Source organism: Rattus rattus, chromosome 1 (assembly GCF_011064425.1).
Source record: "Rattus rattus isolate New Zealand chromosome 1, Rrattus_CSIRO_v1, whole genome shotgun sequence".
Taxonomy (NCBI): domain Eukaryota; kingdom Metazoa; phylum Chordata; class Mammalia; order Rodentia; family Muridae; genus Rattus; species Rattus rattus.
In genome coordinates this window covers 251,108,116-251,132,758 of record NC_046154.1, presented here as the reverse complement: position 1 = coordinate 251,132,758, position 24,643 = coordinate 251,108,116, and the positions used below count along the sequence as shown (strand labels likewise).

Sequence of the window (24,643 nt, the reverse complement as noted above, 5' to 3'; positions counted from 1 at the left end):
ATGGTCTTAGTCTGTAAGATTGTATAATTGAGCCCACATCTTTGTACATGAATGCCTAGACAAGCTTTGTGTAGTTAGTTCTCTCTTTCCCTTGTTAAGCAAACTGCTTTTATCATCTTGCCAGGTCGCCCTGGAAACCTTTTTTTTTTTCTTTTTAAATTCTAGTCACATTTTTACTGCCTTTGACTGTTTTTTGCTTGTGCTTTATTACTTCCCATAAAGTTGTTCACCAATTTCACTTTGAATTCAAACTCATTTTCACAGCCACTGTCTTAGTCCTTTTTCATACTAATTTTAATTTTCCTGCTACTTAAGTGGCTGTTTGCCTGTTTGAAGTTACACATGCTTGCAGTCTTGTAATATATATGTGTTAATATATAGAATATATATGTATATATAATATGTGTGTATATACACACATATATAAATAATATGTATATGTATATATATGTGTACACACCACACAGACACACACACAGATGTTATTTCATTAAAGTCTTTACCAGCAGCCAGTGAGTGAGATGGCTCAGTGGGTATGGGCCATAATAGTGTTGCTACTAGTTCTGTTGACCTGAACCCACAAAGTAGGGGAAAAAAAACCCCCACTCACTCAGGTTGTTTCTTGACCTCTGTTAGTGTACCCCATCCCCCTCAGGAATAAAATGAAAAGCCTCCCTTGTACTGCTTTGTAGTTAGTTTGTTCAGGGAGATGGGGTTGGAAAATAGATTTGGATATGGAGTGGGAATTAACTATTTTTTTTGGGTGCTGGAGTAGTAGAGCATTTGTGTGGAGTTATGCAAAGCCCTAAGTTTGAGTCCTGGTATTGAGGATAAAATTTTAGTTTTGAACATGGATATCTTTGTTACCAGAAAGAATTGCTTGTGTAACATTTATATAGTAGCATTAATAAGGCTTTTTGGGGAGTTGTTTTTGGTATTTTTGCAACAGTTTTATTATGTAGTCCTGTCTATCCTAGATCTCATTACGTAGACCAGGCTGGCATTGAACTTACAGAAATGTACCTTCTCAAATAAGACGGGGGTGGGGGGGGGCTTGTTTTTGTAAATCCTGTTGAAATCTTACATTCATTGGTAAATTGGGTAAATACTTTTCTCAACAAAATTTGATATTTATTTTTAAATTCTGTAGGTGTCTTACCTTGTAAATTAAACTGGGATATGCAGTGGACTTTTTTGTTTTGTTTTTGTTTAGCTTCTCTTAAAAGGACTAATTTTTTATTTTATTTTTTTTAAATAAAGCTTTGGGCCAACTAGAGTGCTTGCTACCAAGCCTGACAAGTTGAGTTTAATCCCTGGGACTCATTTGCTGGAAGGAGATAAACTTCTAAAAGTTGCCCTGATTTCTGCATATATGCATATACAAATAAGAATAAATGAATGTGATTTTTTTTTTTAAATATAAAAAGCTAAGAACATGGGGCTGGAGAGATGGCTCAATGATTAAGAATGCTTGCTACCAGGGGTTGAGGATTTAGCTCAGTGGTAGAGCGCTTGCCTAGCAAACGCAAGGCCCTGGGTTCGATCCCCAGCTCTGGGGGTGGGGGGGGAAGAATGCTTGCTACCCACTCTGTGTTACAAGGGCTGGAATTAGGATCCTAGTATCCATATTCAGTAGCACACAGAAGCCCATACATAAGTCCAGCTCTAAGGGATCAAATGTCATCTTCTGCCCTTTGGGCACTCTCTAACATGTTCACATACATTTCTACAAACACAGAGAGAGGGACAGATAAATAATGGTAACTGTGAAAGAAGGTTAATTTCTTATTGGCTTAAATGTCTCTATTTTTGTTCCTTTAAACAGTATTTCTCAAAAAGAGAAAACTGTAGTTTTCATATCCTGTGAAATTAGTTTTGACACTTTATCCTCTTTAAGCTTAGTCTATCAAGTAAAACTGAGTCCCATAACACCAATCTACATTTATTTGTTTAAGTTTTTCAAGGCAGGGTTTCCATGTGTAGCTCTGGCTGTCCTGGAACTCACTCTGTAGACTAGGCTGGCCTCAAACTTAGAGATCCACCTGCCTCTGCCTATCAACAAGTGCTATAGAAAACACCATGTGCCACCACTCCCTGGCTATGTTTTAGATTTTTAAAAGGTTTATTTCTTAAGTGTGTGAGTGTTTTTGCCTGCATGCATGTATGATCCTTGTAGGTCAGAACAGAACATCAGATCTCCTGGAACTGGTTACAAATGGTTGTAAGTTACCTTGTGGGTACTGGGCATTCTGTAAGAGAAATAAGATTCTTAACTATTGTTGCAGCTCTTGTTTATTTACCTTTTGCTTGGTGGTAGGGTACACACACAGTGTACGTGTAGAGGTACGTGGACAGCTTTCAGAAGTTCATTCTCTTATCAAGTGGTTTTTAGGGGTGGGGGGCATAGTCCAGATTTCCTAGGACTAATTGTGTGTGTAGCCTAGGCTTAGGATTGCCTCTAATGTTCAGTTCTCGGATTTTTGCTGCTTGGGTGCTGGTTTACAGATGTGCATCATATTGCTTTATCTTTTTTTTTTAAATATTTTTAAATTTTTCATGTTTTATGGGTACTTTGCCAACGTGTACTTGTTGTATGCCTATTGCCATGGAGGCGAGAAGGCATAAGATCTGGAACTTGGGTTATAGATGGTTGGTTGTGAGCCAGTATATGGGTGCTGGAAGGTGGACCTGGGACTTCTGGAATATCAGTCAGTGCTCTTACCCACTGAGGAACCTCTCTAGCCCTTTATTTAAAAATGTTAACGCGCTGGCTACTGACCATGCTTGGTGGGAAGCACTGTCACTGCGCCATGTCTCCTATGAAGTAGACTGAGAAGTGATGTCTTAATTAGAGAAGTCAAAGTGTTTTATTAAATCTTTGTCTTCTGGACAGTTTCTTAGTAAGTTTAATTTCACTTCAGGTGAGCTCCAGAAAGCCATTGACTTGTTCACAGACGCCATCAAGCTAAACCCTCGCTTGGCCATTCTGTATGCCAAGAGAGCCAGGTAAGAACACTGAAGTACACGTTTCTTTTGTATAAATCTCAAAGGTTTTATTGTTTGAAATGAAGTTTTTCTTAATAATTATTTTTATTTTATTTTATTTTTTAGTGTTTTTGTCAAATTACAGAAGCCAAATGCTGCCATCCGAGACTGTGACAGAGCTATTGAAATAAACCCTGATTCAGCTCAGCCATACAAATGGAGAGGGAAAGCGCACAGGTAAATGAACAAATACTGCTGAGAAAGCTGAGTTTGACCGGTAGAACCCAGGAGTAAAACACTGGTATGGCCAGGTAGTGGTGGCACACACCTTTAATCCCAGCAGCGTTGGACAGGCGGATCTCTGTTAGTTTGAGACCAGCCTGGAGTCTAGAGAGCCCAAGACAACCATGGCTACAGAGAAAAACCCTGCCTCAATGTATTACCAATTGCTGGGGGTGGTGCTATGGAGGCTGGAAACAGATCAGTGGGTTTCTAACGTCTATGGTGAATTATAGGGCAGCATCCAGAAACAGAGGTTGACTGCATCTGAGAAATGGTTCTTGAGACTGTACACACACACACACACACACACACACACACACACAGGCACAAAGTAGTCAAGTTTAAGAGGTTTTCAAAACTTAATTTAAAATCTATTTTAATATGCCTTTTTCAGATTTTACCTAAGTGCTTTTATTTCAAAGTAATGGGTTCAGTATGAAGAATTAAGAAAAGGAACAAGAAAAGATTTTACTCCCTTCCACATAAAACTACTCAACATTATCAAGTCACATAGGCACATACAAGACAACCTGGTTTCCTTTTACCCAAAAGAATACAAGAAGAGATACTGAATACCCTAGCCTGAAGTGCCTTTATTCATTACTGGAATGTTTAAAAAAATCTAATAATCGTTATAGGGTTGGAACTTACTGTTTCGTGTTTGTCTTAGGGAAATCCAATGACTGAGGTGGATTGAGAAGATATAGATGAAGTTTGAGTAGAAATAAGAATGGATATTCTTAACAAAACTGTATTAGGTGACTCATAGTAGTGACTTTTTATGAAGGCATGTCAAAGAGAAAGGTAAAAGGTTCAAATAAGGGCTGGAGAGATGGCTCAGAGGTTAAAAGTACTGACTGCTCTTCCAAAGATCCTGAGTTCAGTTCCCAGCAACCACATGGTGGCTCACAACCAACTGTAATGTGATCTGATGCCCTCTTATGTGTCTGAAGACAGCTACAGTGTACTCATATACATAAAATAAATAAATCTTTTAAAAAAAGGGTTCAAGTAAAATGTATTGCTGCTGTGTGGTTATAGAAAAAGCTCACACAATATTGTGGCTTCCTTTAAAATCAGTCACTAGTCTTCAGATGGCATTTTGCTTTCTGGTTACAGATTTCAAATAAGCTATTTTTTAAAGAAACTATAGTTCATTTTGTGGACACTAAAATTTGTGTGGTTGGGCATACTTTTCTGCTTCTTTTCTTCTTTACTGTCATATCAGTGAACACAACCACGGAACAATACATTCATGATTTGAATGAAAAACTTATAATTGAGTTTATGCCAAGATTTTCAATTAAAAATTGTTTGCGTTTTAACTGTATCCTTATTTAATTTTGGAAACATACCAGATAAGTGATAGTATTTCAGTTAGCATAGCATACCCTCCAAGTAAACTATGAAGGTTTTCTTTGCTGTCAGGATTGTCCTTAAGAATATATCCCATTTAAAATATGTGGTTAAAACAAGATATTAGAAAGATGATTTTAGTTTTTGTACGTGTGTGTGTGTAGGGTTTGTGCTACCATTTTCATTACACTTACCTTGGGTGGTGGCAGGATTCCATGTCATGGTGTACATATTCTCCACACCATTTTCTTTCTTTGTTTTGGATGAGGTTGAGGGGTTTCCAAGACAGGGTTTCTCTGTGTAGCCCTGGCTGTCTGGAACTCACTCTGTAGACCAGGCTGGTTTCCAACTCACCTTTGCCTCCTGTGCCTCCGAGTGCTGGAATTAAACTCCTATACAGACATCCCCCCGCACCCATCTGTTAGTTCTGAGCACTAGATTTGTTATGTAAAGCAAAAGTACAGCAGGCCATGTTGCATGGCTTTTCCTTTGGTCCTACATAGAAAATATGAAGTATCTTTCATGTTAGAAAATTAAGTGCTTTACCTTCTAAATACATCAGTACTCAATTAAGAATAGTGGTAGAACAGGCTTAGACTTGTCATTGTGGGAATTTCAGTTTCTTCAAGTTTTTAGGAAGTTAGGCATCACTGTAGCACAGCTCTTTTAGGTTTTCTTTGAGTTAGGGTTTCTCTGTAGCCCCAGCTTCCTGGAATTTGCTCTGTAGAACAGACCAGCCTTCAACTCATAGAGGTCTGCCTGCCTTTGCCTTCCAAGTGTTGGGATCAAAGGTGTGCACCGCCACTGCCTGGCTCTTAAACAGTTCTTGAATTGATTGATAAAAATTTACAGTTGCTAATTAACTGAAAGGCTTTCCTGGTCGTGTACATTAGTGAGCATTTGCATCTATTTCAGACTCCTGGGTCACTGGGAAGAAGCAGCTCGAGATCTTGCCCTGGCCTGTAAACTGGACTATGATGAGGACGCCAGTGCAATGCTGAGAGAAGTCCAGCCTCGGGTAAGTTGTCATCCATTGCTTGAGACTCTGGCTGTGTTTGGCCACAGATGAAAGGCGTGTAAAAGTTAGAGTCCGTGACAATATGCTTCGCTTGGAAACCTCATTAGTTCCACATGTTTCCATTTTGGGTGCTGTGTTAGAGAGCAGGCTGTATGTCTTTTCTCCAAGTCTTCAGTGGGCTTATACAAAAAGTCAGAAAGGTGCCATGCACATGGTCCTTTAATTCCAGCACTTGGGAAGCAGAAGTAGGTGGACCTCTGAGTTCCGGCTATAAAGAGAAGAGACCCTGTCTCCAAAAAGAAAAGAGGCAGGAAGAAAGGAAGGATTATGTTATATCTATTCTGACCTTATGTAGTAGGTGTGGTGTGTACAAAGGTGTGGCCTTTCTGAGTCTAATTTCAATTTACTTTTATTTTTTGAGACAGTATTTCTCTGTGTAGGCTGTCCTAGAACTCACTCTGTAGATCAGGCTGGCCTTGAACTCAGAAAGCCACCTGCCTCTGCCTCCCAAGTGTTGAGATTAAAGGTGTGTGCCACCACTACCTGGTAAAAAAAATTTTTTAAATGAAAATGTTTAATCCAAAATCTATAGTACCTTTGTGTATAAAGTTTTCATTTGTTTTGCTCCTGGGACAGGATCTCACTGTGTACATCTGGCTGTCGTGGAATTTAGGTTGAAGGGAAGGCTGGCCTCAAACTCATAGAGATCCACCTGCTTCTGCCTCCCAATTGCTGGGATTAAAAGAATGTATTACTATACCCAGCTACAAAGCTTTTACCTTCAGAAATATGGACTGGGCATAGATAGCTCAGTTGGAGTGCTAATATAATATTTACAAAGTTCTTAGTTCAGTCCCCGTTCAAATGAATGAGGGGTAGAAGAAAAAGATGTAAATAGCATATCATCGATTTTATCCTTAAATGTTTTAATACAGAGGTTTTATGAAATGTAACCTATCAGAATTAATTTGGTTAATAGAACTTTTTTCTTTTGTATATTATGGTGTTTCTGTATATATGGTGTATATGTAAAGGAAAGTCATTTTTCTCTTGAATTAGGGTCTGAAGATTGAACTCTGGTAATGAGTATTTTTTAGCAATTACTTTAACTTTGAACCCTCTTACTGGCCCTTGATTTTTTTTTTTTTTTTTAAGTCCCAGGAAACTTAACAAACTAGCTGTTGACCATGCTGTAGGCTGTAGAGTTCTTAGACATATTTGTATAGACACTAAAGTAACACTTGACTGTCGACTGTTCACCTCCACAGCAATTTGAAAGGACTGCTTCTTCCTGCCTCCCTCGCATCCCTGTGGGTGGTTTTAGGGGGTCAAACTCAGTTGTGTGTGTTAATTGTATACTAAACACAAAACTATATACCACAGGGTCCAAGACTAAGTCTTTCTGGCCTTGTCTCAGTTTTAAAAATATCTATTTTATGTATATGGGTATTTTGGTTGCATGTATATCTTGAGTCCCTTGTTCCTGTGATGCTCACAATGGGTATTAGGTCATCTGGAAATGTACTTAAAGGTAATTGTAAGCTGCTGTGTGGGCATTAAAAATCAAACCCAGGTCTTTTGTAAGAGCAGTGAGTGCTTGTAACCATTGAACCATTGCTCCCTAGCACCACCTGTCCCCCATTTAATAGAGGAAAAATCTTTTTTTTCTTTCTTTCTTTTTTTTTTTTTTTTCTTTTTTTCCAGAGCTGAGGACAGAACCCAGGGCTCTACCACTGAGCTAAATCCCCAACCCCGTAGGAAAAATCTTTGTAAGTCTAGGCAGGCTATGGCAGCACTTGGTATGTCTATGGAGAATCTGCCTTCCTTGGCAGATATCTTTGGTGATAGTTTTTCTGCTGAACCAATTTGTGACTTGTGAATCCTGAGTACTGTGTAGTAAATAGAGGCCACGAAGCCAGAATTATAACAAAGCTTGTCATGCTTTATCCTTGAGCTGTGTCATCTGTTTGAGATTAGAAGGTTTTGCTTAAACTGCATGTCCTAGATTCATTTTCACAGTGTCTGATGTATTTGACATTGCTCTTGTAGCCTGGTTTTGTGTTAGGTCATTTTTAATGAGTTCATTAGCTTATGTTTACACATAATAATGGTTTTCGTTTACATGCAGGTAATGTATTTTGTTTGTTCTTCCTTCCCATTACCTTTTCCCACTCTCCCCTTAGAGCACAGCCTGTTCCCTTTTCTACTTCCTTTTTTTTTTTTTTTAAACCCATTGAGTTTTATTAGGGTTTCCTTAAAGGAGTACGGATGAGGATATTTTCAGGGGCATGGGTACCTTACCAGTGGCTTCACAAATAAAGAAAATACCTCTTCCTCTTTTTTAATTGGACTTTTTTTTTTTTTTTTTTTTGTCTCCCCACACATGTGCTCCCGCCCAGGACTTTTCTTTAAGACTGCCAGCTACCAAATAATGACAGGGAGACTTAAATGAATGCCTAGGCCTTATAGCTAGGCTCGTTCTCAACTAGCTTATAACTTATTATCCCATGTATTTTATTCTAAATGCTGCTACCTGACTTGTTAGTTACTTCTTCTCTTTAGTACCTGCCTGCTTCTCCCTTCAGCAGTTCTCCCACTCTTCTTTCCTAGAGTTCCTATCTCTTCCTGGAAGTCCCACCTTCTACTTCGTGCCTTTACTGTCAGTGATCAGCTTTTTATTTTACCAATCAGAAGGTGAGAGAGGAAGTGTTTATAAAGCAGAGACAGATGATGCTTTAGCAATACCAAAGTCTGGCCTGTAATCAGATCTCTGCTGATTCAGAAATCAGCATTTGTATAAGACAGAAGACAATCTTTACACAGTGCATAAAACCATCACTCCATTATCAGCTGTCAATTGCCTATTAGCTCCTAAGGGTAGAGTAGGACCTCCTTAGTATCTCTCTCCAGTTTCCATGAGTTAGGTTTTTATTTTTCTGTTAAGATGAATCTGTCATTTCTTAGAGCTATATATTAAACAAGTTGTTTTTTGTTTGTTTGTTTGTTTGTTTGAGGCAGGGTTTCTCTTTGTAGCCCTGGCTGTCCTGAAACTAATTTTGTAGATCAGGCTGGCCTCAAACTCAGATCTGCCTGCCTCTTGAGTGCTAGGATTAAAGGCATGCACCACCATGAAGGCCATGAAGTAACTTAATAAAACTTCACTTGACTTTGATCAAACATAGTAGGTCACCTTACTTTCTATGCTTCTTTTTTTTTCAGGCTCAAAAAATTGCTGAACATCGGAGAAAGTATGAGCGAAAACGTGAAGAGCGAGAGATAAAAGAACGAATAGAAAGGGTGAAGAAGGCTCGAGAAGAGCATGAAAAAGCCCAAAGGGTAAATTCCTGTGGCTATCACAGTAGATTAGACTTCAGGGCATTTTTCTTTGCCTGATGGTTTCGGGCCGAGTCTTTACTTTAATTCTGCTCTTTTTGTTTTTCATCTTTAGTTAGCTTATATTTCACTAATTTACATGTTTCTTCTTTTTAAATTTTCAAATTTGGGCCAAGAGTATAACTAACAGAGCACTTCCCCGGTGGAGCAAACCCCTCCCATCCAAACTCAAAATTTTCTGGCCAGGTTAATTAAAACTTGATAGTACTATTATTTTGTGTGTGTATTAGTCCCTCCCTGTAGGATTCTTCTTTCCAACAGTGAATTTATGACTATTTAATAAATCCTAGATGTGCATTGTGGATAGATACATCTGTGATCCCTGTTTTCAGGAGGCTGAAGCGGGAGGACTTTTCACATTAAAGTAAAAAGTTAAAAAAAAGACAACAAAACGAAGCCCCCCAAATTGGCTACATCATTTTATCTTAAGGGGATAATTCTACCTGTTTTTAATTATACCCTGATATTATAGAAATGTGGAAATTCTTGATAGTTTGTTCCAGTATTCTTAGTAGTATTCTTGTTTCTCCTGGTTTCGTCCCCATGTATCTTTGTATATTGGTGTTTTATGACAAGACTTTTCTTGGGGAGACACTACACACGTTTACTCACCCCAGATTGACAGTACAGATAGAAAATCCATCTTGATGAGTCATGAGTTTTATTAGGGTTATTTACAGGAATATGGGTGAGGGATTATTTACAGGAGCAGAAATGACTCAGGCAGTTGTATCACCAAAGCCCACAGCAGCATGGGTTACACACAGCTCACAAAGCTGGGAACCTGGAGCTCATGGCACTGCCTGCAGGCAGCCCAACAGGTTACAGAGTGACCCTTCCAAATGACCTCTTCCAGGCAGGCTAACTGCTTTCTACTTTTTCTAGGCAGCTTTACTGATCTCAGAGTCTTTGTAGCTACGCTCTTAGGGAGAGGACCAAGCTAATCTGGTCAGTTTCAGGGACTTCCTAAAGCTGTTTTGAGTTGTTTACCTTCTTGAAAGAGTTTTCCCATTGATTGGACTGTTTCAATTCTGTAGGAAACTGTTAAACAATTGATTTTATCCGTTGTAACCTATTTGTTTCCAACCTTTGTTGAAAGAAAGGACATAGAGCTATATAATTACATAGTAAGTCATAATTTGGGGGTCATTTAATAAGCATCATAATATATATGTAACATAGATATTTGTCTTATTACTTTTTATAAAAATAGTATATATGTACATTATTTGGTTTCCTCCCTTTCATGTCCTGGGGATTGAACTGGGTCCTCACAGGTACTATGTAAGTGCTGTACACTGGGACATGCATAGGCCATCTCCATGATTATTTCTAATGCTATGAAAGAGAGTTCTAGTTAGCCTTTACACTTGAAACCAGCTCCTCCTTCCATGCTGTTTTACATTTTGTTGGGAGAATGTAGAAGAGGTGAACTTAGTAATTGAAGTATGCCCTTTGATTTTGAAGTTTTAAAAGGAGTAAGACTTTATAGCTCTCGTAAGTATAAGCATATGAATAAGCATACTGCGAATTCCATTTGTGCTTTAACTTTCCAGAGAAGGAAAACTGCTAGAAATGATTAGTAAAAATAATGTCCCGTAACTGTTGGAAATAGATTTTGATGGGGAGTGGATTCATTGAACCTTATCATTCTTACTGTCTTCTCACTTTTTTTATTTCCTTGGACAGGTTAGGTATGGGAAGAAAGCTTTCTTTCTGTTGCTGCTGCTGTTGTTTTTCTTCTTCTGTTATATAATTTGTTTTCATTTTGTTTTCAAGGAAGAAGAAGCCAGAAGACAATCTGGATCTCAGTTTGGCTCTTTTCCAGGTATTTTTTTTTTTTTTTAAAGGAAAACTTTTCAGTGGGATAAATAATTAAGATATATCTCAATTTGGGAACTGGGGTGTGTATACGGGGAGAAAGAGAGAGAGAGCTCTTAAAACTCCAAAGAATAAAGTTCATTCTCATTAACATTTTTGTTATGGATAAACAAGCAGCATTATTTCTCTCCTGAATATAGTTTGAGTTATAACTTTAAGAAAAATTAATAGTTGTTGAGGGCTGAGTATTAAATTTCAAGTAATTTGTTATAATGCAATCTGCTTCTAAATTGCCAAAGTAAGATTATGCCCTGTTACATGTGATACTATTTATATTCATGAGGATACTGCCTAAAACCATAGGGTTGGGATCATGGCTCTGTGGTTAAGAGCATGGGGCTGCTTTCTGGAGGACCAGGGTTCAGTTCCTGTGAGCTACGTAGCAGCTCACAGCTGGCTGTAACTTCAGTTCCAGGGGAATCCTTTGTTATCTTCTGGCCTCCTAGGGCATCAGGAATGCATGTGACATACAGAGATATATGCAGACCAAATATTCACTACACATTAAAAGCAAAACTAAAAAAGTCAGATTATTACTGTGCATAAAAATATTTTGAGTTCAGTATAAGAGGAGAGCGTGTTTGTCTTTGTGTGAGTGTGAATGAATGTGAGTGCTTGCTCCCCTCAGAGGCTTAGGAGTTCCCCTGGAACTGGAGTTAAGAGTTAATAGCAGTTCTGAGCCTTGTAAATTGGATTCTGGGAACTGAGCTCTGGTCTTTTTGAAGCTTAATGCTGAGCCATCTTTCTAGGCCCTCTTTTCATTCTTGAAAATGTTATATAATGAGAAATTATTATCAAAGCAAAGCTTTGAGTGTTCACAAAGATCTGGTGTTCAGATAGGTGAGGATGCAGAGACACCGAGGAAATAAGTTTTGCTGCCTGAAAGAGATATTGTGAAGTTTACCTAGAAATACACTTCTAAAAGATAGGTTTTGGGGTGTTTTGTTTTGTTTTGTTTTATTTTGTTTAAATGGCCATCTTCTTTGTGAAAACTAGTTTCTCTTAAGGAGAATTTGGGCACCTGTTAAAGCATATATGCCGTTGTGTATAGTTAGACCAAAGCTAGAACTTGTAACTTGTTCTATAACCTTAAGAAGACAGAAAAATTCTGGCTCATAGCTTAGTTCTCTCTTAAAATATAAATCTGGTTGTCAGTTCTCATTGTCCCCGAGTCAGCTTCACTAGTGTGAGCTAATGCTAGACAGAGCTCTTCTTGTACCCTTTGTTACCTAATTTAGCAATCCTTGTGCATGCACTCAGATAGCAAGCTAGGCCCAGATATGCATGACTCCAGTTCCAAGGGATCTAACACCCTTCTCTGATGTCCATGTGCAGGCATGCATACCCACACATTGATTCTCATACAACTGTACAAAATAGTGTGGGTTTATAATCTAATAGTGTGCTTGGGAGAATGGATGAAGTCAGTTTTTTTTCTAGAGACTCCAGAAAGAATCTCTAGGGATGCTTACTAGAAAAGCAAATTCAGCTAAATATAGTGATAAATGCTTATAATCCTACCTTAGGGATTGGGAGAATTGCCATGAATTTCAGGTTAGTCTGGGCTACATAGGTGAGATTTCAGCTAAACAGAATAAAAATCCCAAGTTTTTTGTTTGTTTTTGTTTTTTTTTTTTAAATATACATATATTTATTTATTTTAGAGATTTTGATTGTTTAGAATGGGACTCAAATACATAGATTCACCAGGCCTGGTGAAACACAGCAGTCACATCTTATCTCAGACTGTTATGGCTTAACATGAGCTAGAATCAATTGAGGGAATCTCAATTGAGAAAATGCCTCCATAAGATTGTGATATACAGTATTTTTAAATTAGTGACTGATGGGGAGGCCCAGCTCATTGTAGGTGATGCCATACCTGGGCTGGTGATCCTGGGTCCTGTAAGAAATCAGGCTGAACAAAGCCAGGAGGAACACCCCTCCATGACCCATGTATCCGCTTTTGTCTTCAAGTTCTGGTCTTGAGTTCCTCCTGATTTTGTTTGATGATGAGCAGTGGTATGGAAGTATAAGCCAAATAAACTGTCTCCTCCCCAGCTTGCTTTTGGTCGTGGAGTTTTCATCTCAGCAATAGAAACCCTGACTTTAGAACACAGACTTTAGGAGATAGAGGCAGGAAACTCACAGTTTGTAAGGCAGTTCTGAGGCAGCCCTGTCTGCAAGGCTACCCGAACAAACTGGAAAGAGAAAGAGATCAATACATTTTTGCCATCCCTATTTAAGGTAAGGCTTGGAGGAATACTGCTCCAAAAATGTCACAACTTTTTAAATAAAACAAACTTAGGTTAATAGAAATTAACTTTAAATTGAAATAGATAATACTCAAGAATGAGAAATCCAAGGCGATTGAGCCAGTATGATGATGAACACCTAGACTTCTAGCATTGTGGACGCTGAGGCCGGAAATGAAGAGTTCTAGGCCAGTGTGGGCTGTGTATAGCATTGCAAGTTTCAGAGCAGCCACCCTGTATCAAATACCTCATCCCTCCCTCCTCCCAAAAAGGAGAAACCAGTGATTGACACACCTGGTATTGTTTGGGAGGACCAGCATATGTTGATTGATTATATGTTGATTGATTGACTATTCAATTATTGTTTCATTTTTGAGACAGGGTCTCTCTGTGTAGTCCTGACTGTCCTGGAACTCATTATGTAGACCAGACTGGCCTCCAACACACACATATCAGCCTGCCTCTGCTTGCTGGGTGCTGGGATTAAGGGGTGTACCACCACACCTAGTGATGATTCTTTAAGGCAAGATTAATTTGTTGAGCAGTTCTAAGTAATAGACAAATCCAGTATGTAGTGAAATCTGATTTACAGCTTTAACTTTTAGGAAAGGTTAGAAGTGAAAGCTTCATAGCTGCTGTATTCAGGACTGCCTACAGACCTCTGAGTGGTGTCCTTATTTTTTAGGTGTGCACTTGAGTATTGGAGAGGGTTAATAGAAACTTGTTGGTGTCCATAATTATTTCATTTATTCTTATAGGTGGTTTTCCAGGGGGAATGCCTGGTAATTTTCCTGGAGGAATGCCTGGAATGGGAGGGGCCATGCCAGGAATGGCAGGAATGCCTGGACTCAACGAAATCCTCAGTGACCCAGAGGTTCTTGCAGCCATGCAGGTAAGATTTGGAAGAACAGACTTAAATCATCAAAGCATTTCTTTTCTACCTTGGTGTGAGGACAGCACACTTACTATTTTTTTTCTCATAGTTATCAATTAGCTAATTTTGCAGGGTAGCGTTTTCTTTCTAAGTTAAGATTAATTTTTTAAAGATTTATTTCTATTTTATGTGTAGGATTATTTATTTGCATGTATATCTGTTCATGACATGCATGCAATGCCCTTGGAGGTCAGAAGAAGGTATCAGATTACCTAAAACTGGAGTTAAAGCCTTTTGTGTATGCTGGGAACCCAAGCCAGCTTCTTTGCAGGAACAACAAGTGCTCTTAAATACTGAACCTCTCTCTGGCCCCTATCTTATCGTTGTATGTATGCATGTGCTTGTATTTATATACATGAAATATGTATGCGCAGGTGCCAGTATATGCTACCAGATGCCCTGGAGTTAAAGTTACATGCTATTGGTTGTGAGCTGTGTGCTCCTGGCATAGGTGCCTGGGAGCAAACTCAGGTCTTTTATATCAGCAAGTACACTTTCTTACCTGTTGAGCCCCAGCATAAAGGCCAAGCTTTTAAAGGTTTGTTTTAGGAAATAGTAGTTGTATCCATGTTATGTGTGCTTGCTTGCTTGCTTGCTTGCTTGCTTTCTTTCTTTCTTTCTTTCTTTCTTTCTTTCTTTCTTTCTTTCTTTCTTTCTTTCTTTCTTTCTTCCTTCCTTCCTTCCTTCCTTCCTTCCTTCCTTCCTTCCTTTCTTCCAGATTTATTTATTTATTTATTTATTATATAAGAGTACACTGTAGACACACCAGAAGAGGGCATCAGATCTCATTACAGATGGTTGTGAGCCACCATGTGGTTACTGGGCATTGAACTCAGGACCTCTGGAAGAGCAGCCAGTGCTCTAACCACTGAGCCATCTCTCCAGCCCATGTGCTTTCTTTTTTATTATCTTTAGTTCACATGACAGAATTAAGCTTGACGAGCTTCAAAGGTAATTCTACCCTGGTGTATCAGATATGGCTGAGGCATTTTCCAGTGATTGTCAGTAGGGTATTTAGTATTCTAAATCCTAAAGTTCACCCATTGGCCACTTACTAAAAATAAGCTAAAAATTGAAACCTCTCTTCTTCCCTTTTTTCTTCAGGATCCAGAAGTCATGGTGGCTTTCCAGGATGTGGCCCAGAACCCATCAAATATGTCAAAATATCAGAACAACCCAAAGGTTATGAATCTCATCAGTAAATTGTCAGCCAAGTTTGGAGGTCACTCATAATGTCAAAGCCCTTGCTGAATGAAGAACAGCTTAGCTCACTTACTGGATGTTGCAATAATACAAACCAGTGTACCTCTGACCTCACCGAGAGCTGGGGCGCTCAAGATAATCCCTACCTCTGCATCATATGCGGTTGAGGCATATTACAGTGGTTTGCCATTAGAGTGTTCATTCAGATAATGTTTTCCTATTAGGAATTACAAACTTAAAAACATTTTTTCAACCTTAAAAATATTTTTTAAAAATTTAGGGATGTCAATTCTACATTTTTCTTTACTAATCTTTTTTTGGTTTTTCCTTTGAATTACTGGGCCAGGAAGGTGAATGTGGATGATTTACTGCTTTCATGAATGAAATAAAGATTTGTTAGTGGGAAGCAAATAAAACACATTTAAGTTGATTGAGTCGGACATACGGTTACTGCAGCATCTTGAATTGTCTTTTTTAATGTTTTACTTCACAGTGATCTATTTCAGGAAATCTTTTGGGACCACCAGTATCTGGATCTGACCTTGGTGAGACTGGAGTGCAGGGCAGAGAGCAGCAGCAGTCCTGGGTTTTGTTTGACCCTTGTAGACTGCATTTAAATCTTAAACTGCTTTAGTGTCCTTTTTAAGTGTTGCAGGGGAGTTAGATCACATCTGCTGTTGTCCATTGTTTCAGATAAATGTTCCATAGCATTCCCACATAAAGGGAAAAAGTGCTTTCTGTTTTTGTCAAAAATTACCTATCCTATTAGAAAATAACCCTGTCTGCTTGTCATCCTTTGAATCTTCTTGAGCTAAAGGTAGTCTTTTCAGTAGCATCATCACTTCTGTCATTCACAGCATTAATTGTGGAAGCAGATTTCACTGCTAGTTTAGTTTCATGTATAGTATACCGTAATTGTAGGGTCACACCTCTAATAGCTGGTATCTTACTTGGCCATGGGGTTGCTTGTTTAAATATTAAACTTTTACCCTTGTGAACTCCTGTCATATCAAAAGTCATTGGAAGGAAGGTTCCCTTTGGTTTTAGGTATGCTTATGAAGTTGAGAAGCCATTGCAGTACTAAGAGTTTGTGTGAAGTGTACATCTTTGTACTTGGAAGAGTCTAAGTTGTTTACATTTGGTGAAAGATTCATTTGTCCCATTTAACTCTTAAATACTGCGATGTATTTAATGCCTTGTTTCCTCTCCTGCTGCAAGGATAAAGAAAATGATAAGTCCACAGTGCATATTTAAAATAATACATATCTGAAATCATACGTCTATGCAGGTTTTAACTGCTTCATACAGCAGGCACAGATGCATCTTGTTACATGTAAGAAAAAGCTGTATTTGAACAGAGCATGCGTTTAAAGTCCTTAACCAATATTAATCACATATTCTTAAATTGGAACTTTGCACGGTTCTTACTTAGTCCAAGTGTGTTCTCCTTTCATACAGTTTCCATGGTGCGTGTGCTTTACTGAAGATCAGTTTCTTTTGTACTCTAACTACACATGACCTAATTATATTCTAATATGGAAATAATACCATAAATGGGTGAACTTGCTCTTCTGAAAACTGTGTTCTGTGCTTTTGGACTTCTAAGTTCCACAGATAGTAAAAAGTATAGTCTTCACATTTTTTTTTTTTAACAAAGAATCAGTATCGTTTCTACACTAAAAATACTGTTTTTTCCCCACTAAAGATAATATAAGAAAAATAATCTAAGAAGGGGCTATCTGCTTAAAGATACATGGTTAATTCTCCTGAGTATGCTGAAATAAAACACTTTCAAACTGGATCCTGACCTTCCCTGTTTGTTAGCCGATTACATTTTTTTTCTTGCTGAAGTGCTTAGCCGAGGTTGTGTGATGGGTGCAGTAGGCTCTTGATTACTAAATGTCAACAGAGACCCCTAAAGGTGAGTACAGCGGTTCACATGTGTAATCCTGGCGCTTGGGAAGATGAGGGAGCATTCTGAGTTTGAGACCAGTCTGGACTGCAAAGCAGGACTCCAAAAAGACTTTCATATTTCAGTAGCTTTTTGGAAGTTAGCAGTTGTACCATACTGAAGTAAGTAATATCTGTGTGGCTCCAGGGAAGCTGAAGAGGCCAGAGGTAAGTGGTCAGGGATACACATACAAGATGCTGGTCATGTCTGGCATTAACAGCTGCCTTCATATTCCATTGGTGAGCTTTTAGCTATGAGGAAAGACAATATACATAGATAGCACAAAGCTTTGTGGTTACATCAACAAACTGTTGGATAAGAAAAGGTGTGGTGAGCCAACCAGCTCACCCATCAGGAGAGATGACTTCATAAAGGAGAAATGAATGGCTTCTGTTTGAGAAATTTACTAACACCAAATATTAATGCCTGAGCTAAACAGGCACTGTTGGAATTGCTCCAGTAATCTCTAAATTCTAATACCACAACTGAGTACCCTTACTGCTTTGTCATTTTATAGTGGAAAAACTAAAGCACTTTGGTAGTTGCTCTGTGTAGCATTTGTGGAACTAGGGTTTTGGGGTTTTTTTTGTTTTGTTTTTTGTTTTTTTGGGTTTTTTTTGTTTCTTTTTTTCGGAGCTGGGGACCGAACCCAGGGCCTTGCGCTTCGTAGGCAAGCGCTCTACCACTGAGCTAAATCCCCAACCCCTAGGGTTTTTTTTTTGTTGTTTGTTTTTATTTATTTTTTTTACAGATGTGTGGTTTCACAGCTCTTTAAAAATCCTTTATTCTTGATTACAGAAGCTTTGTGTGTGCCCCCCTTTCTGGTGGGGGGTTAGGGTCAGGGACAGTGAAAACTATGTATCTGGCTTGAAACTGAAGTTCACTGACTGCAGTCCACTAAGCCTCTGCCTTCCCAGCTGTTGGGATCAAAGGCATGTACCATCATGCCCCGCTAAAACAGGAACCTCAGGTTGCTTTTTTGTTTTTTCTTAAGTTTTTGTTGACTAGGGATTTTGCTACATCACCCAGGCTGCCTTAAATTCCCATCTTTCTGCTTCAGCTTTCCAACTACTAGTATTAGGACAACAGTTGTATCAGCATGCCTGGGTGCTGCTGTAAAAAATTGAAAACCAAAAGTGGACATTTGAATGATACTAGTTAAAGAATACAAGTCAGTACTGCTGGAGTCTGACTTCCTCTGAGAAGTACAGGACAGCCTAATTGAAGATTGTAGTCCATTAAATTTTTTTTTTTTTTTTTTGTTCTTTTTTTCGGAGCTGGGGACCGAACCCAGGGCCTTGCGCTTCCTAGGTAAGCGCTCTACCGCTGAGCTAAATCCCCAGCAGTCCATTAAATTTAAGGAATAGTAATTCCAACCAGTAGAATATGCAACTAATAAAACTGGTTGGGACTGGGAGACTGTTCAGTGTCAAGAGCACGTTTTGCCAAGGACCCACCCATGCTTGGCAGATCACGGCTGCATGTAACTCAAGCTCCAGATGGTTAGCCCTCTTGGGTTCTGAAAGCAGTGCACTAACATGGACACATATACTTTAAAATAGGAGTATAGCTCATGGGTTGAAGGGGAGAGCAAATATAGCAATATCAAGTTTTGAAAGTTTGAACAAAAGTATGAACTCCACAGTATCACAGTGGAAGGGTAAAATATGGACTTTGCTTTCAGATTTATGTGGATGAGGTTTATATTTATGTAAAGCGGTTCTGGATTCCCCCAGAGAACAGAAAGTTGTGGGGTTTGTTCTCTGGAACATAGAGGGTTATGTGATAGCAACTGAAAACATCTCTGCAAGAACAGCAAGCGCTAACTGCGGAGCCATCTCTGTGGCCACAAATTGTCAGTTTAAACAAACCGAACTTTGCCAACAAACCATGCTAGAGCTTTGTCTCCCAGGCCTCAGTTCCTTGATTCTCTATCTCTCTGCGGGGATGGGGATGGGATGTTGGGAAGGTTGAATGGAGAAAGGAAGGATGGAGATAATGACCCGTTGCCTTATCTATGGCTGTTAGCTTATCTTGGAGGTTTGCTTTTGTTTTGACATGGTTTCTGTGGTTCTGGCTGGCCAACTCCACTTCTCAGCATCCATGGTACTGGGATTACAGGCTACGTTTTAGGGTTTTAGGGTGTAGGCAGTGGTCAGTTTTTGTTTTGTTTTGAGACCAGTCTCGGCCAAGGTAATCTCAAGCTCTCAAAGTAGGCAAGGGTGACTCTGAATTAGTGATTCTTACAACAAAATAGTCGTATGTGTGTGTCTCAGAGTGTACGGGAACCCTCGGAGGTCAGATTCCCTGGAACTACAGTTGCTTGTCAGCATTTGGATACTGGGACCTAAACGTGGTTCCTATGCAAGAGCAGTGTTCTTAACTGAGCCAACTCCTCAGTCATCCTGATCTTCCCACTTTTTGAGTGCTGTAATCACTGGTGTTTATGGTTTGCTAGTAATCATACTAAACAAGCACTCTTACAACTGAGCCTGCCAACATGTATTTTGCAAAGAATTGGGGTGCAAGAGTCTTTAAGGACTCTTATGTCCTCCCATTTTATGGGCATGACTAGCCAAGTTAGTGTGCAAGCACACAGACTGAGGGGCTAGGAACCTGCGCAGGCTGAACACTGATTCTTCCTAGTTGGTTTAGCGTAGCGTTGCCCCGCCCCTTGATCTATCCGGGCCAATCAGTGTTCAGGGGCGTTCCTTGGGCGCTTCACACTCACCTCCCCGTTGTTCTCCCAAGCGAATGAGGGCAGTCTGTGACCCGGAAGTAGTCGTTCTGGTGGAGGCGGGCGGAGACTTCTGAGAGGTGGGGCTTGAGACGGTCCTTTCACGAACTCACACACTGAGGCGTCTGAGTGAAAAGTGTAGCACCATGGCCTCTGTGTTGTCCTACGAAAGTCTGGTACACGCCGTGGCCGGAGCTGTGGTGAGGAGGGGTTTGGGGCTTTGAAGTAAATTCTGGGATGGGTCGGGGAGATGGGCACGAGGGAGATGTGGGGGCTAAGTCTGTCACAACTGGGACGAAAAGGACGGGCATAAACAGAAAGTTGCTGCTATAGGAGCGAGGTCGAGGCCAGGACCCATTCTCTGCCTCAGTCCTCTTCTGGGCTCTCCCAGGGACTGTCTGAACTAGCAGTCACAAAAGTCCAGAGGAAATAAGGAAGAAGATAATTGCTCTTTTCTTTGCCTTCTGAAGTTTAAAAGTTTAAGGGCAGCCATCTCCTTACCCAACTCTCTTTGCACACAAACTTCATCTAAATTGGTCCTGGGGAGAAACTGTGAAGATGGGGTGCTTGATGTAAGCCTACTGACAGCCTGTTGTCACATGTTACCACAGGCAAGTGGCAATAGCTAATAGCATATTTCTAGTCAGCATTATTGCCAGGAAAAGATAGGGTGGTTTTTTGTTTGTTTTAAAGTCAAGTTCGGTGTTGTTATCTACTACACGTGTGGTTACTGTGAGTTAAGTGGTCTGTTCTTGGATTTAGAAGTATCTTAAGTTCCTTCCATTCGACACATCTCTTTTCCTTGAAACTTTACATTCTTGGCACAAATAACATTCGTTCCTCTCTTGGTTCTCTTCATTAGACTGTTTCCCATGCTCTTCCTTAACTTCCAACATGTGTACCATCAGCCATGTAGAATCACTGTGGACCATTCTATCCATTTGGTGGGCCATTACTGTATGATATCCCTATCCCAGTATTAATTCAGGGACAGCTCATGTTCGGTGAAGAGTAATCTGAGTTCTTGAATTCCAATTCTATCATTTGTTTACTAGGTAATCTCAAATCTCACCTTTGTAATCTGTGAAGAGGGGGCAAAATTACACTTTTCTCCTAGACCTTGAGAATTAGGTGAGGGAATATTACTCGATGTCTTAATTCAAAGAGCCACCTTCATTTAAATCAACCAGAAGTGCCTTTTACTCATTGTGAAAGAACTGGGGTGGAAGTTTGCCATGACTTGTTTTCAGTCGGTCACAGGGACCTGTTTGACTGGAGTGGAAATGCACACGGGGACCAAATTATTCATGACTTTGTGTAGGAAAGAGTCGGCAGGTGGACTTGCTGACTGACATTTCAAACCCGATCCTCCCAACTGCTCCATGGAGTGTAGAATGAGGAAGGCACAATGTTCAGGCAAGTCTTGGTTGTGGCTTAGGTGAGGCGGTGGAAATGGTAAGCAAGCATTCGCCCGGAATGGATTTATAAGAGCCACCAGAATCTAGGGATGGCTTGGGTGTAGCTTAGGGTTGCTTGTGTCTGACAAATGTTTGACTCAACATGATGGTCTTCCTCCCAAGTGAACTGACTGGCTGTGAAGACGCAGGTTTGGGGGAAAAGACACACTTGGCTATAGTTTTTGAACTAGTTACAGTTGAAGTCCTTGAGAGTAGCATGGCATTAAATGATTAACTCACCAAGGAAGTGAGTGGGACTAAGAAAAATGACAGCAACCGAGTGGAAAAGCTGGCTGGTGTGGGGTTGAGGGGAGGGAGCTTGCGCTACAGAGAAGACTTGAGAACCCGAGTTGGGTGGGAGGGAACTGAAAAGTGCTCTGCCTGCTGTTTGAAGAAAATATTTCAGGGAGAGGATGTTGTTCAAGTGTGTCATTTACCTCCAGGAAGTCAAGTAAGGTGAGGACTGAGAACCAATTATTGGTTTATCAAAATGATAAGTCCAGGGGTTAATTAAGACCAGTTTGGGGGGGTTGGTGGGCAAAGTGGAGTGCCAGAGCATAGGAAAACGGAAAATCTTGTTACTTTTTCTCTCTCTCTCTTTTTTTTTTTTTTTTTTTTTTTTTTTTTTTTCGGAGCTGGGGGCCGAACCCAGGGCCTTGCGGTTGCTAGGCAAGTGCTCTACCACTGAGCCAAATCCCCAACCCCACTTTTTCTCTCTCTTATTGAATGCCATTGGTCGAGTTCATTCTGTGGGCCGTGAACTCTTCTAGGTCATTGTTGTTTCTGGTGGAGAAGTCAGACAGTACATGAGTAAACAAAATGATTTTAAGCAGTAAATACTACTAAACAAATAGGGCCAGCAGGCACTTTTTTAGAAGGTGACATATTTTATGACTTATGTTCGGCCATGGTGTTGTGAAAGCAGCCATAGGTCATAAGTAAATGATTGTACTGAGCTTTGTTTCCCATAAAACGTTGTCACAGGATCAGGCTTTGGCCCACAGACCAGGTTTCTGAGCCCTATGATAAAGCATGATATGGGCAGGGTGATCTATATCTATTAATCAGCAAAATTTTTTTCATTGATTTTTTTTTTTTTTTTTGCCTTTTGTTAAAGTTTCACTTAAAATTCCGCATCCTGATCTTTGCCCCTAAATTATCTATTATATGGTTTTAATAAGAATGATGCCTTGCACTTATGCTTCTTGGCAGAGAAGTAGCATTTCTAGCACATATGTGAGTGAGTAGTAGCTTTGTACATTGTTTTGGCTTTGGTTATTTGAAATAGTGTCTCACTGTGTAGCCCAGGAAGGCTTAACATTGTAATCTTTTCGCCTCAGCTTCCTAAATCCTAGGGATTATAGGTATGTAGTACCATATCCACCTGCTTCATGGTGTGTGTGTGTGTGTGGCGGGGTGGTGGGGGGTGGTATAGCCCAGGCTCCACTTGAACTGGTAATTCTCCTGCCTCTGCCTGCTCTGGGTATTCTCCCTGCCCATGCTTTGTTGTTGTTGCTGTGGTTTATTCCTCCTTCTCCTCCTTCTCCTCCTCCTCCTCCTCCTCCTCCTCCTCCTCCTCCTCCTTCCTCCTCCTCCTCCTCCTCCTCCCACCACCATCACCACCACCACCAACACCATCACCATCGCCACTACCACCACCATCACCATCGCCACCATCACTATCACCACCACCATTGCTATTAAACTGCAGTGCCAAAGAGCTGTTTTTCAAACTCTTAGCAGGTTTCTATATTAAGGTTAAATAACACTAAGTTTCCAAGCACTAGAATGCTCTAAGTAGCTACATGGCCTTGCTCTGGCTGCCTGGGATAACTGTTTCTAGGTAAAGAGCAGAAGCACTTTGAATAGAAGTAGCTGAATCATTGTTGAAGATGTTGATTTACAGTCTTTGAATTGACATTTCCGGCTTGTTTGTTCAGCTCCTCCTAGGTTCAGCATTCTCCTACATCAAGGGAAGAGCTGTGCAAGCAAGTACACTTTTGTTTTTCAGTGCCCGGGTACCAATCTCAGAGCTTGGTGTACACTCAGGATCCAATCTACTGTGCATAGTTTAAAAGTCAGATCATTGCGGGTTGGGGATCTAGCTCAGTGGTAGAGCGCTTGACTAGCAAGCGCAAAGCCCTGGGTTCGGTCCCCAGCTCTGAAAAAAAGAAAAAAAAAAGTCAGATCATTAATTTTTATTCATTTTTTTTTGTTGCCATACCTTAGGACAATTACAGATAAACCTAAATATCTCAAAAATAAGAACTACATTGCTTCAGAAAGATGCTGTTCACTGGCTTCACATGTAAAGAATCATTTAAGAAGTATAAGTAGATTATAGTTGTATATTTTGGTTATCATCAGATTGTCATTGAAATATTTCATATGTAAAAATGTCTCTTATTTTTTTAAGCCCAGGCTGGCTTTGACCTGATGGGTAACCAAAGATGACCTTGAACTTCTGATCTTCCCGTTCCTAAATTTGTGATTAGAACTTTAGGTTCTTCCTGGTGCTAGGATTGAATGCAGGCTTCCAAATATGCTTGGTAAATGCTACCAAGTTAGTTAGCCGTGTCCCTAGCCCAGAAATACCGGTTTGCAAGTAAAGGATTTCCTTAGTCTACAATTTCAAAAATGCTATCTATAAGATTTACATAGGATCAATTATACACTGAAACAGGGTTCAGAACTGTAATGATGAATCAGTAACACCCAATTTTTTATGTATTAGTCTGTTAGGATGTGTGTGGACATGAGAGGACAACTTGTGGGGGCCTGTCTCCTTTCATTACATGATTCGGGCTGTGAGCAAGAGCTTTTACTCCTGCTGGCTCATCTTTCTGACCTGACTGATGAGCAGTTTCAAGGAACTTCTTTTGTACCAATTGCTTCTTCAATCATCTTGGTTCCTCCCCACCCCCTTTATATATCTAGCAGGGCAGTCTCTTTTAATGGTTAGGCTGGCCTTGAACTTTTGGGTTCAAGGTCCCCTTTCACATCCTTGAGTAACCGATTGTCAGAGAGTCTCCAGTGTCATGCAAAGTTTGGTTTAAAGTTGGTGAGGTAGAATACTTGTTGAAATGGGATTACATCTTTGGTCTCTGTTCTGTCTGTACAAATGAGTGTGCATAGATTTTGTTGTTGTTTATACACCTGTTAGTAGAGTTTTATATACTGGCTTTTCTATT

General features: G+C 39.9%; 2 protein-coding genes across 2 annotated transcripts in view; both read left to right on the top strand.

Moving 5' to 3' along the window:
* St13 (ST13 Hsp70 interacting protein) overlaps positions 1-17,108 on the top strand; it is a 36,611-nt gene extending 19,503 nt beyond the window's left edge. The window contains exons 6-12 of the mRNA XM_032918213.1: positions 2,922-3,006; positions 3,112-3,222; positions 5,539-5,641; positions 8,861-8,977; positions 10,814-10,862; positions 13,929-14,062; positions 15,209-17,108. Of these exons, the coding sequence (XP_032774104.1) occupies positions 2,922-3,006; positions 3,112-3,222; positions 5,539-5,641; positions 8,861-8,977; positions 10,814-10,862; positions 13,929-14,062; positions 15,209-15,337 (728 nt within the window). The 3' untranslated portion in view covers positions 15,338-17,108. The remainder of the gene's footprint in view (positions 1-2,921; positions 3,007-3,111; positions 3,223-5,538; positions 5,642-8,860; positions 8,978-10,813; positions 10,863-13,928; positions 14,063-15,208) is intronic.
* Positions 17,109-20,021: 2,913 nt separating this feature from the next.
* Slc25a17 (solute carrier family 25 member 17) overlaps positions 20,022-24,643 on the top strand; it is a 44,253-nt gene continuing 39,631 nt past the window's right edge. Inside the window, exon 1 of the mRNA XM_032918223.1 lies at positions 20,022-20,195. Coding sequence (XP_032774114.1) covers positions 20,142-20,195 — 54 coding nt within the window. The 5' untranslated portion in view covers positions 20,022-20,141. The remainder of the gene's footprint in view (positions 20,196-24,643) is intronic.